Below are 20,338 nucleotides of genomic sequence, written 5' to 3' on the forward strand. Positions count from 1 at the left end.
TATTACTTTAGAATTCATAGATGGGAGAATTCAGTATGTAGATTTACTGGATTGTTGGCTCTTGGCAGAGAAGCTGTGCTCTGTAATCCCTCTAAATATTTTGTGGAGGGAATTCAAAAAGACAAAAATGTTTGTCTTAGTATCATGGATGGGAATTGATGAGATTTTATCCATCAGTGCCATTATCAATTTTGCTCCTCTGTCTGATTCTTCATCAATTCCTTTGACCATTTATCTGTGTGGAAAAATATGGGCCTACACAGGCTTTGAGGATCATTGCAGCTGTTTTCTTTGATGCTTTAAGCAGAGTTTTGGATTATGAATTCTGCTGTGACGTCATACAAGAGGTTTTGCAACATGGAATTGTCAGGGGACAAAAACCATGTAGGTATTCAGAAGGGGAAATAATAACATCTGAGACATAGGATTCTGGTGGATTGAAAACTTTGGAACTGGTTTTTGATTCCCATCCCTAGGTCATATTAAAGAGTTATAAACAAGGTGATGTTGGGGCTGTAGATAATATTTTCCATTATGACTAAAAAATGTCTTCGTAAACATCATGTGCAGTGCATCCAGTAAGTATCCACAGCACTGCACGTTTTCCACATTTATGTTACAGCCTTATTCCAAAATGGATGAAATTCATTTTTCCCCTCAAATTTCTACACACAATACCCCATAATGACTATATTAATTTTTTTTGATTCTTGTAAATTTATTTAAAAAAATCACATTTGCCATAAAGCTCAAAATTCAGCTCAGCTGCATCCTGTTTTCACTGATCATCCTTGAGATGTTTCTGCAGTTTAAGTGGAGTCCACCTGGGGTAAATTCAGTTGATTCGACATGAATTGGAATGGCACACACCTGTCTACAGATAAGGTCCCACAGTTGACAGTGAATATTAGAGCACAAACCAAGCATGAAATCAAAGGTAGGGTGACCATATTTTGATTACCAAAAGCCAGGACACTCGGCCCGGCTCGAAGTTTACTCAAAGATGCTCAAAAGATGAAAAACAATGAAAACCAGGACATTTTCATCACTTTCTTAAAAAAAAAAAAAAAAAAAAAAAAAAAAAAAACAGGATGGACAGGACGTGAAAACAGGACATCTCCTGGGAAAACAGGACGTTTGGTCATCCTAATCAAAGGAATTGTCTGTGGACCTCCAAAACAGGATTGTCTCGAGGCACAAATCTAGGTGTTCTGCTGCTTTGAAAGTCCCAATAAGCACAGTGGCCTCCATCATGTTAGGAAAGTGAAATGCACGGTCCCACGCCAGGGTGCGTAAATGAACGGTCAATAGGAATTCAAAATAAATGACAATTTATTATGCAAATGTGCAACACAACCAAATATGCTTGAGTCAATCAGTAACCAAAATGGTGATGCGTGGGCAGGCCCGAGGGTAGGAGTCGCCTATCCAGAGAAGAGCCGGGACCCACGAAGTTCCACCACCAATGGAGGCCTGCAACACACCAAAGCTGCCAAGTCCTGATTTCCCAGGTGGCCACCGCTCGTGGCTGTCAGACCCAGTACTGCTGGCAGGAGCAAAAACAGGTTAGGGTGGGTGTGTGAACACCCAGCAAACAGTCAGCAACTCCCAGAAATCCTCTTGGAGGAATAAATCCAGATACTCCCAGAGTGCAGAGGAAAAACGGGAGGACATGCAGTGTCAATTGTTATACTTAGTAAGTCAGAAGTGAGGAGTGGAGACGCCAACGCCTCCAACTTCCACAAACTCGGCTGCAAGTATAAGTCACAACTGCAAAGACTTCAGTAACAATGAATGTGCGTATGGCACAAAACGGCTGAGTTGGTTTACCTGCGTGGTAAGCTGATAACCCGGCAGAGTTATGGTGTCTCTCCCAGGCTTTTATGGATGAGGTGATGAATGATGACAGACAGCTGACAGCCAAACGGTGCACCTGGAGGATCCACATGGCCAATGCGCCCACTGGAGCTTGAAAAATGCCAACAGGCAGGGCACCCTCTGGTGGTGGGCCAGCAGTACCTCCTCTTCGGCGGCCCACACAACAGGACCCCCCCCTCAACGGGCGCCTCCTGGCGCCCTACCTGGCTTTTCGGGGTGCCTCTGGTAGAAATCCGCCAGGAGGGCAGGATCCAAAATGAAGCTCCTCTTCACCCAAGAACGTTCTTCCGTGCCATAACCCTCCCAGTCTACCAGGTATTGATACCCCCGACCCCTCCGACGTACATCTAGGAGCTTTCTGACGGTCCACGCTGGTTCTCCTTCGAAGATGCGGGCAGGAGGCGGCGCCGGTCCGGGGGTGCAGAGGTCCGATGTGTGGTATGGTTTGATTTTTGGAGATGTGGAAAACCGGGTGTATGTTGTGTGGGCCGCTGAAGAGGAGGTACTGCTGGCCCACCACCACCAGAGGGCGCCGCCGCCCCACAGGAGCAGCCTCGGTAACAGCTGTCACCCATCACCTGAGACAGCTGACGGCAATTATCACTGGGGTATATCAGCAGGACGGCATCTCCACCTCATCGCCGAGATATCGTTCTACCTGGAAGGTAATAATCTCAGCTGACTGCTTGACAGTAACCGTTGTGATTTTTGTGAGTGATTGCAGACTTTTTTCTCCAACGAGAGGTGGAGGTAGCTTCCCTGCCGTACAGGTTGCTGGGTGCAAACGCGCCCACGTTAATTGTGTTCTTGTTCCTCGCCAGCAGTACCAGGTCCGACACGCGGAGGCAGTGGCCACCTGGGAGTTCGGAACTTGGCGGCTCCAGTATTCCCGGGGTCCTGTGGCGGAGGAAACCGTGTGGTTCCGGTTCTACTTTGGAGAGGCGTCTCCTATCTTCGAGCCTGCCCACACGACACCTTTGTGAATTGACCTTTGTCCATTGTTGTAATTTGTTGTGTTTGTTGTGCACGTTCGCAACAGTAAAGTGTTGTTATTTGACCTATTCCATTGTCCGTTCATTTGCGCCCCCTGTTGTGGGTCCGTGTTCCTACACTTTCCCAACATGTATCCTCAGTGAAGCTGCGAGCTGGAGCTTCGCACCGATCCGACCAGGTGAAGGGGACTTTTGTGGAGGTCAGGGCTGTAAGGGGACCAACTACCTGATTATAGCCCTTAATGAACCTCCTGTAAAAATTGGCGAACCCTAGGAACTGTTGCAGCTTCCTATGATTTACCGGTTGGGGCCAATCTCTCACCACCGCTACCTTAGCCGGATCGGGTGTGACGGAGTTGGAGGAGATGATAAACCCCAGGAAGGACAAAGAAGTGCGGTGGAACTCACACTTCTCTGCCTTCACAAACAGCCGGTTCTCCAATAACCGCTGAAGGACCTGACAGACATGCTTAACATGAGTGTCAGAGTCCGGGGAGAAGATGAGGATGTCGTCTAGATATACGAAGACGAATCAGTGCAGGAAATCCCGCAGAACGTTGTTAACCAAAGTTGGAACGTTGCGGGGGCGTTGGTGAGGCCGAACAGTATGACCAGGTACTCAAAGTGACCTAAGGGGGTGTTAAATGCCGTCTTCCACTCGTCTCCCTTCCGTATCTGAACCAGATGGTAAGCATTTATAAGATCCAGTTTTGTGAAAATTTTGGCTTCATGCAGGGGCGTGAACACTGAATCCAATAGAGGTAACGGGTATCGGTTGTGAACCGCGATCTCGTTCAGCCCTCTATAATCAATGCATGGACGGAGACCGCCGTCCTTCTTGCACACAAAAAGAAACCTGCACCTAATGGGGATGAAGAATTACGGATTAGCCCGGCAGCTAATGAGTCCCAGATGTAGGTCTCCATTGATTCGCGTTCAGGACGTGAGAGGTTGTACAGTCTGCTGGACGGATACTCAGCACCTGGAACCAAATCAATGGCACAATCATACAGTCAATGCGGGGGCAGGGTGAGTGCCAGATCCTTGCTGAAGATGTCAGCAAGGTCATGATACTCATCCGGCACCTCCGTGAGATTGGGGGGGACTCTGACCTCCTCTTTAACTTCACCGCCGGGTGGCACCGAGGATCTTAAACACTCCTGGTGGCAGGTTTCGCTCCATTGAGCCACAACCCCAGATGGCCAATCAATCCAGGGATTGTGCTTGACCATCCATGGAAATCCCAAAATAAGCCTGGAGGTAGAAGGTGTTACAAAGAACACAATCTCCTCCCTGTGATTTCCAGAGACAACCAAAGTTAAAGGCTGTGTCTGGTGTGTAATTTCTGGTAGCAGGGTGCCATCTAGTGCCCGCACCTTCAATTGTGAAGGAACGGCCACCAGAGGGAGCCCTACCTCCTTAGCCCACCTACTATCCAGTAGGTTCCCTTCCGACCCCGTGTCGATCAGTGCTGGAGCGGTAAGGGTTAAATCCCCACAGAGAATTGTGACTGGGAGTCATGCGCATTTCCGTGGAATGCCCGTGTGTGTATTATGGCTCACCCTTAACCCAGTCTCTAAGGGCGAGCGTTGGAGTTTAACCGTTTGGGGCAGTTTTTCTGCAAATGCTCATTCGAGCTGCAGTAAAAACACTCTCCACGGGCCAGCTTCCTCTGTCTGTCATTTGGTTTCACTTTTGCCCTGCTCGTGTCCATAGCTTCATCAGCAGGGGGAGCTGGTGCTATGTGGAAAGCCCTGGCTTTGGAGCGGGGAGAGGATGGCGCTGCTTCAGACCTGGAAGGGAGAGGGATGATGCGCACCCGGCCACGTCCTTCGTCTCGCTCCCATTTATGTTCCTCTAACCGATTGTCTAAACGGATAACCAGATCAATAAGCCCGTCTAAATCCCACAGCTGATCCTTAGCCAACAGATGCTCCTTTAGGGCCGGAGACAGCCCATTTACAAAGACGGCGCTGAGTGCTACCGAGTTCCAACCGGCCCTCGCTGCCGCAACACGAAAGTCAATTGCATATTCAGCCGCACTCCGGCATCCCTGTCTCATTGACAGCAGCATATTCGAAGCGGACTCGCCTCTATTGGGATGATCGAGCACCTGTCGAAATTCCCTGATAAACCCAGTATATGTCGAAAGGAGCCGCGAGTCCTGCTCCCAGAGTGCCGTAGCCCAGGCGCATGCCTCACCCCGAAGCAAATTAATTACATAAGCCACCCGGCTGTGGTCTGACGCGTACATCGTGGGACGTTGCGAAAAAACGAGCGCGCATTGCATCAAGAAGTCCGCACACGTTTCGACACAACCCCCGTACGGTTCCGGGGGGCTAATGTAAGCTTCGGGTGACGGGGGGGTTGAGACCTTTGAACGACCACTGGATTTTCGTGACGGGGGGGTCGAGACCTTTGAACGACCACTGGATTTTCTCTAAGTGACAGGTCCACAGGAGGAGTGACTGTAGCCGCGCCTGACGCGCATGTCTCCACCTGAGAGGTGAGGGCCTCCATCCTACTGCTGAGGTGAATGTTCTGCTTGGTTAATAAATCCAACCGAGCAGTGAGGTTGGTGAGAATGTGTTGCAGCTCACCCAACGCACCTCCTGGTAGAGCCTGCGCACCTTGCATCTCCACTGGCTGTTCAGTTGGTGGTGAATGCCCCTCGGAGTCCATGACGTGGCCGAGTTATTCTGTTGGGAAAGTGAAAAAAAAAACAGGATGGACAGGACGTGAAAACAGGACATCTCCTGGGAAAACAGGACATTTGGTCATCCTAATCAAAGGAATTGTCTGTGGACCTCCAAAACAGGATTGTCTCGAGGCACAAATCTGGGTGTTCTGCTGCTTTGAAAGTCCCAATAAGCACAGTGGCCTCCATCATGTTGGGAAAGTGAAATGCACTGACCCACGCCAGGGGGCGTAAATGAACGGTCAATAGGAATTCAAAATAAATGACAATTTATTATGCAGATGTGCAACACAACCAAATATGCTTGAGTCAATCAATAACCAAAATGGTGATGCGTGGGCAGGCCCGAGGGTAGGAGACACCTATCCAGAGAAGAGCCGGGACCCACGAAGTTCCACCGCCAATGGAGGCCTGCAACACACCAGAGCCGCCAAGTCCTGATTTCCCCAGGTGGCCACTGCTCGTGGCTGTCAGACCCGGTACTGCTGGCAGGAGCAAAAACAGGTTAGGGTGGGTGTGTGACCACCCAGCAAACAGTCAGCAACTCCCAGAAATCCTCTTGGAGGAATAAATCCAGATACTCCCAGAGTGCAGAGGAAAAACGGGAGGACGTGCAGTGTCAATTGTTATACTTAGTAAGTCAGAAGTGAGGAGTGGAGACGCCAACTCCTCCAACTTCCACAAACTCGGCTACAAGCTGCAAGTATAAGTCACAACTGCAAAGACTTCAGTAACAATGAATGTGCGTACGGCACAAAACGGCTGAGTTAGTTTACCTGCGTGGTAAGCTGATAACTCGGCAGAGTTATGGTGTCTCTCCCAGGCTTTTATGGATGAGATGATGAATGATGGCTGACAGCCAAACGGTGCACCTGGAGGATCCACATGGCCAATGCGCTCTCTGGAGCCTGAAAAATGCCAACAGGCAGGGCGCCCTCTGGTGGTGGGCCAGCAGTACCTTCTCTTCGGCGGCCCACACAACACATCATCCATAAATGGAAGAAGATCAGATCCACGGGACTCTTCCTAGAGCTGGCACCTGTCTAACCTGAGCGATTGGGGGAGAAGGGCCTTAGTCAAGGAGGTGACCAAGAACCTGATGGTCACTCTGTCAGAGCTCCAGCATTCCTCTGTGGAGAGAGGAGAACCTTCCAGAAGGATGACCATCTCTGCAGCAATCCACCAATCAGGCATGTATGGTAGAGTGGCCAGATGGATGCCACTTCTTAGTAAAAGGCACATGGCAGCTGCCTGGAGTTTGCCAAAAGGCACTTGAAGGACTCTCAGATCATGAGAAACACAATTCTCTTGTCTGATGAGACAAAGATTGAACTCTTTGGCATGAATGCCAGACATTATGTTTGGAGAAAACCAGGCACCATCCCTACAGTGAAGGTGGTGGCAGCATCATGCTGTGGGGATGTTTTCAGCAGGAAGAACTGAGAGACTAGTCAGGATTGCGAGAAAGATGAATGCAGCAATGTACAGAGACATCCTGGATGAAAACCTGCTCCAAGTCTGGGGCGACTCATCTTTCAGAAGGACAATGATCCACAGTCAAGATATCAAAGGAGTGGCTTCAGGACAACTCTGTGAATGTCCTTGAGTGGCCCAGCCAGAGCCCAGACCTGAATATGATTAAACATCTCTGGACAAATTTGAAAATGGCTGTGCGCTGATACTCCTCATCCAGCCTGATGGAGCTTGAGAGGTGCTTCAAAGAGGAATGGGCAAAACTGCCCAAAGATAGGTACACCAAGCTTGTGGAATCATATTCAAGAAGACTTGAGGCTGTAATTGCCAAAGATGCATCAACAAAGTATTGAGCAAAGGGTGTGAAGACTTATAGTGAGGCAAATAGAGCCCGACCGATATGGATTTTTTTGAGCCCAATGCCGATAAAGATAATAGGATGAAAAAAATGCCAATAATCGATAAATCAGCTGATTTGCCGATAGCCGATAAATCAGCCGATATTATTTATTTTTCTTTTTTGCTGTATCACGTGAGGTAAATCTGCCCTGCAATTGGATTTTGGAAAACCATGTGACGGAGAACCAATTCCGATTGGACACTCACATTGCCCATGTCATCACACATCTTCTATGAGGAGTACCAAGATGGCCGACGGTGGATCGAAAGTCCGTGGAGATAACTTTTCAGCAAAAAAAAAAATAAATAAATAAGTAAGCTTCTATCTCATATCATTAAAAAGTTATTTACAAATTGTAAAATGGACTGCATTTATATAGTGCTTCTGCATCAGATGCTCAAAGTGCTTTACAATTATGCCTCACATTCACCCCGATGTCAGGGTGCTGCCACACAAGGCGCTCACTACACATCGGGAGCAATAGGGGATTAAAGGCCTTGCCCAAGGGCCCTTAGTGATTTTCCAGTCAGGCGGGGATTTGAACCCATGATCTTCTGGACTCAAGCCCAACACCTTAACCACTAGACCATCAAGTGAAGAAATGTGGGGTGAATGTAATCGCAAAGTCATTACAAACAACATCCTTATAAACTTACTTGTATGCTTTTGTCAGCCGATCAGTGCAGTGTGACGGCGAACTATGGAGGCCGTTGATGAACACATTTAAGCAGGGGTGTAAGCAGCTCTCAGTTGAATAGAGTCAGAGCTCCATCTACTGGACAAACGGTGCAAGGACATTTTGTTCATAAACTTCTGTTTATGAGAAATTATCGGCATTCTATCGGGAAAATTTCAGCTGATAGTGAGTACTTTGAAAAGGGCTTATATCGGCCGATAATATTGGCCCGGCCGATATATCGGTCGGGCTCTAGAGGCAAATAAGTATTTGATCTACTGTCGACTTTGCAAGTTTTCCCACCTACAGAGAATGGAGAGGTCTGTAATTTTTATCATAGGTACACTTCAACTGTGAGACACAATCTAAAAAAAAAAAAATCAGAAAATTTGTAAATAATTAATTCTTTATAGGTGGGAAAACTTGTGTATTAAATACTTATGTGCCTCACTGTATGTACGCAATTTCTTATTTATTTTTGATAAATTTGCAAAAGAAGAAAAAAACCTTCATGTTGTCATTTTGGGCTGTTGAGTAGAATATTTTGGAATAAGGCTGTAACATAAAAAATTGTATGAAGCGCTGTGAATCCTTTCATGATGCACTGCATTGATGGAGCTGTTTGACCAGCAAGCACTGACATTAAGGATGAAGCACTTTTAAATGAATAGGGGGAATGAATTAGTGCAACTAACTAATGATCTGTTTCAGTCAGTTGTTTGGAATGAGATGTTTTATTAGTGTTCTCTAAACTATTTCTAGAAGATTAATGGTAATTTCAGACAGCAATTGAGGTATGATAAATAACCAACCATAGCTTGTTCTGTTCCTCCATGCCTTTATTTGAACCTCACTTAAAGTTTTTACATTTATAAAAAACAAAACAAATAAATAAAAAAAAAAAAAAAAAAACACAAGACGACACAAACCACAGAGCCATATATGAGAACTGGAGAGGGACATGCCACTTTGTAACCGGGCAAAATATTGACAAAGTGCCCGGATGTGACATGTTTTCATATGCATTTTCAATGCGGATATGCGAGTGAACACACACAGGAATAAAGCTTGCAAAATATATGTTAAAATACAGTTCTGACCTGGATTTTGAGACGGTAAAATTAATTTATATTATGTCAGGAAAGTACTAACCTTACCCTGACATCTACACATTCCAAAATCTTTGTGTTGGAAGTTACACGGATCCAAACTGTTCTCACTGCAATTAGCAGCTGAGCTGAGACCTTCAGGTTAGCTGAGATGTTTAGCTGCTGCTGCTCTGTTCAGCACAGCTCATCAGTCCATTACAATATATTATAAATCAATATATATTTGAGAGGATTCTAAATGCATTCTCCATCGCACAACGAGGATGAGACAATCTGCAGCTATAAATGATTTCTGATTCTATGAGTGAATGGTATCATCAGCCAAGTTCTGAATGTAAATGCATCATCGGCAACAAAATTATTATTTTCTTTTATTTTGGTGTCGAACCTTTACACGGATCCAATATATTCCAGCTTCCAAATTTTGCTGACATGAAGCCACAATATTTGGAACTCTTGGTCCAATGGAAGCTGCTATCTGACGAAGGCCTTTTGGCCGAAACGTAATTATTATGAAATCAAACAGTGGCTAGACATCAGTGATGCCGGTAACGCGTTACTTAGTAACACGTTACTCTAATCTGACCACTTTTTTTAGTAACCAGTAATCTAACGCGTTAATCTTTCCAAAACAGTAATCAGATTAAAGTTACTTCTCCATGTCACTGTGCGTTACTATTATTTTTCATTGTGGGTCGATAGCAGCATTAAACTTGGTCCGTGGGCAGGAGGTCGGGGTTCGACTGAACTGCCCACTTTAAGTGAGCTGTGAGCTTTTCATCCGCGGTTTTTTGCAGCTGCTCGACTCGTCGTCTCCTCTTAAAGCACGGTGATCAGCACACCTGCACTGAGCTTTACAAAGACATTTTTATACGTTTTTTTTTCCTCCTTTATTTAGAGCTGAGCCGCTCCGTATCTGCTCGTTAAAAACAGCTGATCCTCCGCGACGCGTCAACAACTAACACTATTTTCCACTCAAATGCACCTAAACTCTCTTTCTGAGGACCACATGATGTGAAAACACAATAAAACTTTCTTACATGTAAATCTGGTCACGTTTTCTGCATAAATAAATGTTATCCATTCTTTGTGCTCAAACGCCAAAGTAGGGGCGAATCCAGATGGGATGGGGGCGTGGGGGAGGGATGTGCCCCCCTCACAACACCCCTAGATTAAAGGTCCAGTTTTGAAGCCTTTTTTTACTACAACTACTAATACTACTTAAAATAATATTAATTTCGACAAGTAAAATATTTAGAGAGAATTTAAATGTTAGAAAAATGCTAGAATGAATTTAATAGTTACATTTATAAACAATGTAGGTTCGAAATTGCAAGTTTTACTGTTACAGTGCTGTCAACAGTTAAATATGAGGTCAAGAAAGAGGTCTTTATTTTACTTTTTATAAAACAAGTATTTATTTTCATTGAAGTCAAGAAAGGGTGACTATAAAGTAAGTTTTGGCAAAACAGGTATCATTGTCATGTTGAGGTGGCAGAGGGTTGTTGTCAGCAGCTGGGAAAAGTAACTAAAAAGTAACTAGTAATCTAACTTAGTTACTTTTACATTTGAGTAATCAGTAAAGTAACTAAGTTACTTTTTCAAGGAGTAATCAGTAATCAGTAATTGGATTACTTTTTCAAAGTAACTGTGGCAACACTGCTAGACATCGATATTTTAAGTGTGCTATGCTTTTTCTTTATATTTGAATTAGTATTTCTGCATGTGCACCTCAGCGGAGGATCTTGGTGTGCATTTTTTTATTTATTTAATGAAGCCACAATATCACACAATCCAGACTGGGCACATTGATTAATTCCACACGGTCCGCATTAATTAAATCCATTTTTGTGTCGTACCAAATAAATTCAGCTTTGAATAAATTTCCCCTCAAGGGGGTTTCTAAATCCTTAGATATGGTACACAGGCATGATGCTTTACACCAGTTTATTGCCCAAAAGTCACTGAAAGAGTAACAAGAATAACCAAAACTACTTACTTATGGAAGGAAATTTGTCTCCCTTCTTCCTCCATTTGTGGTATTGCCAACGTGTGCAGCTTTTCAGTATTTTCCACCTGATTCTTGATGAGACTATTTGAGCATCTGTGCGTGCTGCCCGCTGAGGTGCCCTGATCCAAAATGGCGACCACGCCTCCTTGCTGGGACATGTCTCAGTGCAACTGTGGACTCAAGTACTCCTATACGGCTCTGTGACACACACACACACACACACACACACACACACACACACACACACACTTAACAATATTCAGCATTACTTTTTTGTTTGTTTGTGTGTGTATCAGTCAGCACTGAATTGCTATATGTAACTGCTCTGTGTGGACATTTTCTAACAGTGTAGCTTGCAGTACACTTAGAGTACCTGTAACTGTACATATCTTGACTGTAGGCACTTGCTAAAGAGGGAGCTCAAGTCACTGCAACAGACATCAATGGAAAGAAGCTGAAGGAGCTGGATGACGTTCCTGGTAAGTTGTTGCTGATAGTCTGCAGCTGCCACCTGCTGGGTGTTGTCTGTACTGTCTCCTGCTCTTGAATTCTAAACTTGGTTCAAACCTTCTCGATCATTGCTGTGTATTTTAATGGCTTCAGTTGCCTGATGGAGCTCAGCTCTCTGCTGCTCACTCAATTAACAACTACACATGAGTTTTAAACACGAGAGTAGAGAGAGAGTTTTTAACCTTTTAAACATTATTTAACCTATTTAACCAACCTATGCATAGCATCAATTTACATGAAATGTAACAACATAATGAAAGATGAAATTTGCTTTATACGAGTATTTAACTTGAAATTTCGCCAAAACAGTTATTCTAGTGCAGATTAAAAAGAAATGCAGTACTAATAAAATTAGCAAGATTCAAAAACACAATGAAATAAATAAAATATCTGCACAATAAACAAATTGCTACAGAAAAGGAGCACGATAAAGTTATCACAAGAATATAATGCACTTATTTCCATAGTGCACCTTATGGCTCTGTTCAAATAATAGGTTAATTTAGATTAATTAATTATATAGCCTTAAACAAGTAACACACTTTAATAACTTTCATAGAATTATCTAAAATGTACACGATCCTTAGTTAACATGGACCTCTGAAATGCTTGTTTTGTTCCCCCCCCCACCACCACCTTAAATGTAAATATATTTTCAAATGTGGTTTCTAGATTAAATGAATCCTACTGGGTGATAATGATACAGGTGTGAGTCTGGAGTTTACATACATAAATATGGTAGATGCAGTGTACAGTTGGCCGAGTGAAGAACTGTGTGGCTTTAAATCATGAGTTATTGCCACTCTCAGTATGTAGGCACTCGAATGGTACCTGCCATATCTGTAATAAATATTTCCAACACTGAAATGATAGAAAATCACCTTTTTGTACCCTTGTTACATGGGTTTGAATATTTTCACTGATGTAAAATCTACTTTCATCCCCCCCGATAGGCATTAAGACCAAGGTGGTGGACGTGACCAAGAAGGAACAAGTCGAAGCCCTGGCCAAGGAACATGACTGTGTGGATGTGCTGTTCAATGTTGCTGGGTATTTTTTCATTGTCATTAACATGTCCTTATACATTGAACTACTGCTGCACTGTAATTTTGATCGTCACCTGATGTACATCTACTGCACTATGACTCGGAGTTTTCAATGCCTTGTCCATATTTAGCACCTTGGGATTTTGTTTGTATAGTTTCATGAGATCAACTTCACAAAAATGAAGTACCTGAACTCTTAAACTAAAACCTGGATTTGATTCGATAGAAATCATACAGATAATCGAAGATAATGGATTAAATCATAAAAAATAAGGAAAGATGGCACGCCATTCTACAATGCACCTGGAAAGTATTCACAGGGCTTCACTTTTTTCACATATTATCTTACAGATTTATTCCAAAATGGATGAAATTAATTTTTTTTCCTCAAAATTCTATACGGGTGGATAGCTCTAGGAAGAGTCCTTGTGGATTTGAGCTTCTTCCATTTACCCTTCTATTTACCCTTCCTCAGATTTGTGCCTCAAGACAATCCTGTCTCAGAGGTCTACAGACAATTCCTTAGACTTCATGCTGTGGGACTGTATATGTAGCAGTGGTGGGCACAGATAACCAAAAAATTAACTTCGATAACAGATAATCAGATAACTGAAAAGTTATCTTCAATAAAGATAAAACAATAAACCACCCAAAAATATATCGGAAGTTACAGATAACCGATAACAGATAAATTCCAATATTATCTCCGGCACATTTACAACTACTAGTAAACCAAATAATAATATTAAAAATAACAACAGACCCAAACAATAAGAACACACTTTTTTCTTTCAACAGTCTGCCCCTGCTGGAAGCTCTTGTTTACTACAGCGCTCCGAGCACAGAGGCACCCCAAGACCCAAACAATGAGACCACACTTTTTTCTTTCAACATTTGGCCCCTGCTGGAAGCTAATGTTTATTACAGCCCTCCCAACACAGAAGCACCCTGAGAGCAGCCGTAAAGTCAGCTCTCTATCAATGACAAAGCTCCGGTCATGCGGAGGTCTTGAAAAATAAAGTCATATTGAGTTATGGTGTTGATTTATAAATGACATTAATACCAATAGAATAACTCCATTAATGTCAATTCTGTCATTTGTACAAAGTTAAAATATAACATATCTTTTAATGTTGAATAATGCACTAATTCTGACGTTTTGTAACAGAGACAGATCGCAAAGGATTCTGGGTAAACGTGCCTCTGCTAAACACTGATTGGTTCAGTCATTCATTATGTAAACCAACACGTTAATGTGGCGTCTGTCGTGTATTGGTGTTTAAATGTGCTTTTGTAAAATATTCCATTTTTTTTATTTGTAAAAACAGGCATTTTTACGGAGCCCTGGAAGTGTCATCGCAAAATTTTTTGCATGTGGAGAGAATGTGCGCATGTTTGCGCACATTCTCTCCACATTCTCTCTTTACAACATTCATTTGATGTTGTAAAATGTGCTTTACAGTGTGCGAGATGATTTTTCATGCAGGAATTTTTTGGACCAAGTTTCAGGTTAATCGTGCGTCCTGCATCGTGTAGTGTTCATGAAGTATCAAGCTGCGGTCAACATCTGTTGTCTCTTCTAAGTCCCTGTTGGTAAATGATATAATAATTGATCAACATATTGATTTATTCTGCCTAACAGAAACCTGGTTACAGCAGGATGAATATGTTAGTTTAAATGAGTCAACACCCCCGAGTCACACTAACTGTCAGAATGCTCGTAGCACGGGCCGGGGCGGTGGATTAGCAGCAATCTTCCATTCCAGCTTATTAATTAATCAAAAACCCAGACAGAGCTTTAATTCATTTGAAAGCTTGTCTCTTAGTCTTGTCCATCCAAATTGGAAGTCCCAAAAACCAGTTTTATTTGTTATTATCTATCGTCCACCTGGTCGTTACTGTGAGTTTCTCTGTGAATTTTCAGACCTTTTGTCTGACTTAGTGCTTAGCTCAGATAAGATAATTATAGTGGGCGATTTTAACATCCACACAGATGCTGAGAATGACAGCCTCAACACTGCATTTAATCTATTATTAGACTCTATTGGCTTTGCTCAAAAAGTAAATGAGTCCACCCACCACTTAATCATATCTTAGATCTTGTTCTGACTTATGGTATGGAAATAGAAGACTTAACAGTATTCCCTGAAAACTCCCTTCTGTCTGATCATTTTTTAATAACATTTACATTTACTCTGATGGACTACCCAGCAGTAGGGAATAAGTTTCATTACACTAGAAGTCTTTCAGAAAGCGCTGTAACTAGGGTTAAGGATATGATTCCTTCTTTATGTTCTCTAATGCCATATAACAACACAGTGCAGAGTAGCTACCTAAACTCTGTAAGGGAGATAGAGTATCTCGTCAATAGTTTACATCCTCATTGAAGACAACTTTGGATGCTGTAGCTCCTCTGAAAAAGAGAGCTTTAAATCAGAAGTGTCTGACTCCATGGTATAACTTTCAAACTCGTAGCTTAAAGCAGATAACCCGTAAGTTGGAGAGGAAATGGCGTCTCACTAATTTAGAAGATCTTCACTTAGCCTGGAAAAAGAGTCTGTTGCTCTATAAAAAAAGCCCTCCGTAAAGCTAGGACATCTTTCTACTCATCACTAATTGAAGAAAATAAGAACAACCCCAGGTTTCTTTTCAGCACTGTAGCCAGGCTGACAAAGAGTCAGAGCTCTATTGAGCTGAGTATTCCATTAACTTTAACTAGTAATGAGTTCATGACTTTCTTTGCTAACAAAATTTTAACTATTAGAGAAAAAATTACTCATAACCATCCCAAAGACGTATCGTTATCTTTGGCTGCTTTCAGTGATGCCGGTATTTGGTTAGACTCTTTCTCTCCGATTGTTCTGTCTGAGTTATTTTCATTAGTTACTTCATCCAAACCATCAACATGTTTATTAGACCCCATTCCTACCAGGCTGCTCAAGGAAGCCCTACCATTATTTAATGCTTCGATCTTAAATATGATCAATCTATCTTGGTTAGTTGGCTATGTACCACAGGCTTTTAAGGTGGCAGTAATTAAACCATTACTTAAAAAGCCATCACTTGACCCAGCTATCTTAGCTAATTATAGGCCAATCTCCAACCTTCCTTTTCTCTCAAAAATTCTTGAAAGGGTAGTTGTAAAACAGCTAACTGATCATCTGCAGAGGAATGGTCTATTTGAAGAGTTTCAGTCAGGTTTAGAATTCATCATAGTACAGAAACAGCATTAGTGAAGGTTACAAATGATCTTCTTATGGCCTCGGACAGTGGACTCATCTCTGTGCTTGTTCTGTTAGACCTCAGTGCTGCTTTTGATACTGTTGACCATAAAATTTTATTACAGAGATTAGAGCATGCCATAGGTATTAAAGGCACTGCCCTGCGGTGGTTTGAATCATATTTGTCTAATAGATTACAATTTGTTCATGTAAATGGGAATCTTTTTCACAGACTAAAGTTAATTATGGAGTTCCACAAGGTTCTGTGCTAGGACCAATTTTATTCACTTTATATATGCTTCCCTTAGGCAGTATTATTAGACGGTATTGCTTAAATTTTCATTGTTACGCAGATGATACCCAGCTTTATCTATCCATGAAGCCAGAGGACACACACCAATTAGCTAAACTGCAGGATTGTCTTACAGACATAAAGACATGGATGACCTCTAATTTCCTGCTTTTAAACTCAGATAAAACTGAAGTTATTGTACTTGGCCCCACAAATCTTAGAAACATGGTGTCTAACCAGATCCTTACTCTGGATGGCATTACCCTGACCTCTAGTAATACTGTGAGAAATCTTGGAGTCATTTTTGATCAGGATATGTCATTCAAAGCGCATATTAAACAAATATGTAGGACTGCTTTTTTGCATTTACGCAATATCTCTAAAATCAGAAAGGTCTTGTCTCAGAGTGATGCTGAAAAACTAATTCATGCATTTATTTCCTCTAGGCTGGACTATTGTAATTCATTATTATCAGGTTGTCCTAAAAGTTCCCTAAAAAGCCTTCAGTTAATTCAAAATGCTGCAGCTAGAGTGCTGACGGGGACTAGAAGGAGAGAGCATATCTCACCCATATTGGCCTCTCTTCATTGGCTTCCTGTTAATTCTAGAATAGAATTTAAAATTCTTCTTCTTACTTATAAGGTTTTGAATAATCAGGTCCCATCTTATCTTAGGGACCTCGTAGTACCATATCACCCCAATAGAGCGCTTCGCTCTCAGACTGCAGGCTTACTTGTAGTTCCTAGGGTTTGTAAGAGTAGAATTGGAGGCAGAGCCTTCAGCTTTCAGGCTCCTCTCCTGTGGAACCAGCTCCCAATTCAGATCAGGGAGACAGACACCCTCTCTACTTTTAAGATTAGGCTTAAAACTTTCCTTTTTGCTAAAGCTTATAGTTAGGGCTGGATCAGGTGACCCTGAACCATCCCTTAGTTATACTGCTATAGACGTAGACTGCTGGGGGGTTCCCATGATGCACTGTTTCTTTCTCTTTTTGCTCTGTATGCACCACTCTGCATTTAATCATTAGTGATCGATCTCTGCTCCCCTCCACAGCATGTCTTTTTCCTGGTTCTCTCCCTCAGCCCCAACCAGTCCCAGCAGAAGACTGCCCCTCCCTGAGCCTGGTTCTGCTGGAGATTTCTTCCTGTTAAAAGGGAGTTTTTCCTTCCCACTGTAGCCAAGTGCTTGCTCACAGGGGGTCGTTTTGACCGTTGGGGTTTTACATCATTATTGTATGGCCTTGCCTTACAATATAAAGCGCCTTGGGGCAACTGTTTGTTGTGATTTGGCGCTATATAAAAAAAAAAATGATTGATTGATTGATCTGACGACCACCTCCTGATCGCCGATCGTATGGTCGAACGAGAATCAAACCTGTTTGATATATTATTGTGGTCGGCCGTCGTGAGGTTATCCTGCTGCTGAAAGCTACAAGCAGCATCCAACCGTTCGCACTGTGCCTGTGCAAACACTGCAGAGCTGTCTTGTAATAATGTTGTTATTATTATTATTATTTTGCAGTTTTGTTTTTAAACTTCATTTGTAAAAAAAAAAAAAAAAAAAAAGCCATTTGCAAAGCAAAAAAGTTGATCATCTGACATAACCGGGGTCAAAATAAATAGAACACTGCCATCTACTGGTTCCCAGACACTGCGATGAACACTACTGGCCAGTAGATGCTAGATGGCAGTAGAGGCTTTCAAAACATCCATCCATCCATCCATCCATCCATCTTCTACCGCTTAGTCCACTTAAGGGTCGTGGGGGGCTGGAGCCTATCCCAGCAATCATAGAGCACGAGGCGGGGTACACCCAGGACAGGACGCTAGTCTGTCGCAGGGCCACAAATAGACAAACAAACACACACACACACCTACGGACAATTTTTTTTTCAAAGATTCCAATCCACCTAACCCGCATGTCTTTGGATGTGGGAGGAAACCGGAGCACCCGGAGGAAACCCACGCAAACATGGGGAGAACATGCAAACTCCACACAGAAAGGCCACGGGAATTGAACCCACAACCTTCTCGCTGTGAGGCAACAGTGCTAACCACTAAGCCACCGTGCTGCCCGCTTTCAAAACAAATTCTAGATAATCCCTGTCTACTCACATTTAAAATGCATGGAATTTAACAAACGCAATTAAAAAATCAACGTCTATAAATGCAGAGAATATATTCAAGAGTTTTAGGCACTAGAGTTTAATGCTGTTGTCCGTGCCTGAACAGAGTGTCTGAAATGCATTTGTCCTGTCGTGACGTACTGAGATTACATCATCCTACCCAAAATGCACTGCGGGGCAGAGCATGTGCTCACAAAATCTTAAAAATTAGCACATTACTTTAAAACTAAAACATATATCTGATATTTTTACTTTATGAAACTTCAGACATGACAGTAATTTTAAATAACTTGTCCAAAATTAGTTTGGTTAAAATTTGAACCATAAGTTAAAAATGTATGCCTCTGGATGACTTAGGTCATATTGGGCCTCATGTATCAACGTTGCGTACGGTGATATTTGAGCGTATATGGGGTGTACGCCAAAACGGCTGCGCTACTTGGCATTTATCAGTGTGGTCGTTGGCGTACGCTGCGATGAAAATATACACCAGGTCGAGAGGTGGCGTAAATTATACACCAAAATGAACCAGCGCTGGAATCCACATAAAAATGAAGTTGATCAACATGATAAACAGTGCCATTATACAAATCAATGCATATGTTACATAAATAACACTTTCCTGATTATACTACATAATAATCAATACAAATCCCGCTTTTGCGGGATTGTTATGGAGCACGATCCATGGCCACAGCGCTGACTGCAAAGACAGCGCTGCACGCCCTTTTCTCCAGACTTCGAGCCTGGAGCCAGAGCAGCGCTGAGCTTAACTTCATGTGGTGTGATCGTTTTAGACAATGAAATTGATAATAACAACTGTAGTTTCGTCATTCCCTTAATTTGCCTGTGCTGCAGTCAGGTTTTGTCGTCTCCATTCGGTTGTCGCAATAAAATAAATACAGAAATACATTTAAAAAATAAAGAAATCTGACAGATTAGGCGTGTCTTATTAACTGAGCGAGCAAATATCCACATGTCTAGAATTATTGACATGTGAAAAGAGAATACAGTGGTCCCGCTATAACGGGAAAAGTCTCGCTACAACGCCGTTCACCTGCCTTTTTTTTTTTTTTTTTTTTTTACAGTGTTCTGTGTTCTGCGTATCTGTTTATAAGAATCTTGTCGCCCAGAAGAAAAAAGAGCGCCAACAACTACTCATAACTGTGTTTGTCACTCAGAAACAAACACCTGCAGCCAGGTGTGAGTGGAAAAAGGCGCAGCGCCAGGACGCAGAGGCCCGATCTGTGAAATACTGGTGAGTCACTATTAATAATTTCTTATGTGTCCGACCTCGTTCATTGATCGTTAAAATTAATTTGTTAGTTCTAAATGCCATCATAATTATTTATAGGAAAACTTTCTATTTTTATTTCTCAAACAAATTTTTGGCCCTGAAACAGTTTAGTATTATTTTCCTACTAAGGTTTGAACTTTGAGAGTGTTTACACATGAGAGAAAAGTGAGAAAATGTTCATGCCTGATTGAGAAAGTGTATAAACTGTGTAGTGAGGGGTTTTACAACTTTGAAACGTCTATAATAATTGTAAAAAATAACGCTGCCTAACGTCGCAGTTTCGCGTATTTCGGGCTATTTTTTAGAACGTAACTCCAGCGATTAATGAGGGACCACTGTAACACTTTATTGATTATATACTACAAAACAATTGATACGACGGCCGCTTTTGACGCTCTATTGGCACGCGTCGTGATTGGTGAAGTTCTTTTTCATTGCCATCTTCCCGGCTTCCATGTCGTAAAATGAGGGTGTGTCTGAAGCGGAGTCTGAATATTTATGGGTGTGTTTATTATAATTACAGTCGTTTCCACCTGCCGTATTTATCTAGATCACGTCAGGCGTACACCAGAAATGGGCAGGTGCGCACTGCTTGATACATGTCACGGCG

General features: G+C 42.6%; 1 protein-coding gene across 2 annotated transcripts in view; it reads left to right on the forward strand.

Moving 5' to 3' along the window:
• Positions 1-20,338, forward strand: part of bdh2 (3-hydroxybutyrate dehydrogenase, type 2) — a 60,610-nt gene that overhangs the window by 18,797 nt on the left and 21,475 nt on the right. For both annotated transcript variants that reach the window (XM_034188478.1, XM_034188479.1), the window contains exons 3-4: positions 11,638-11,716; positions 12,701-12,797. In XM_034188478.1, the coding sequence (XP_034044369.1) occupies positions 11,638-11,716; positions 12,701-12,797 (176 nt within the window). The remainder of the gene's footprint in view (positions 1-11,637; positions 11,717-12,700; positions 12,798-20,338) is intronic.

Source organism: Thalassophryne amazonica, chromosome 15 (assembly GCF_902500255.1).
Source record: "Thalassophryne amazonica chromosome 15, fThaAma1.1, whole genome shotgun sequence".
In the NCBI taxonomy this organism is placed as follows: Eukaryota; Metazoa; Chordata; class Actinopteri; order Batrachoidiformes; family Batrachoididae; genus Thalassophryne; species Thalassophryne amazonica.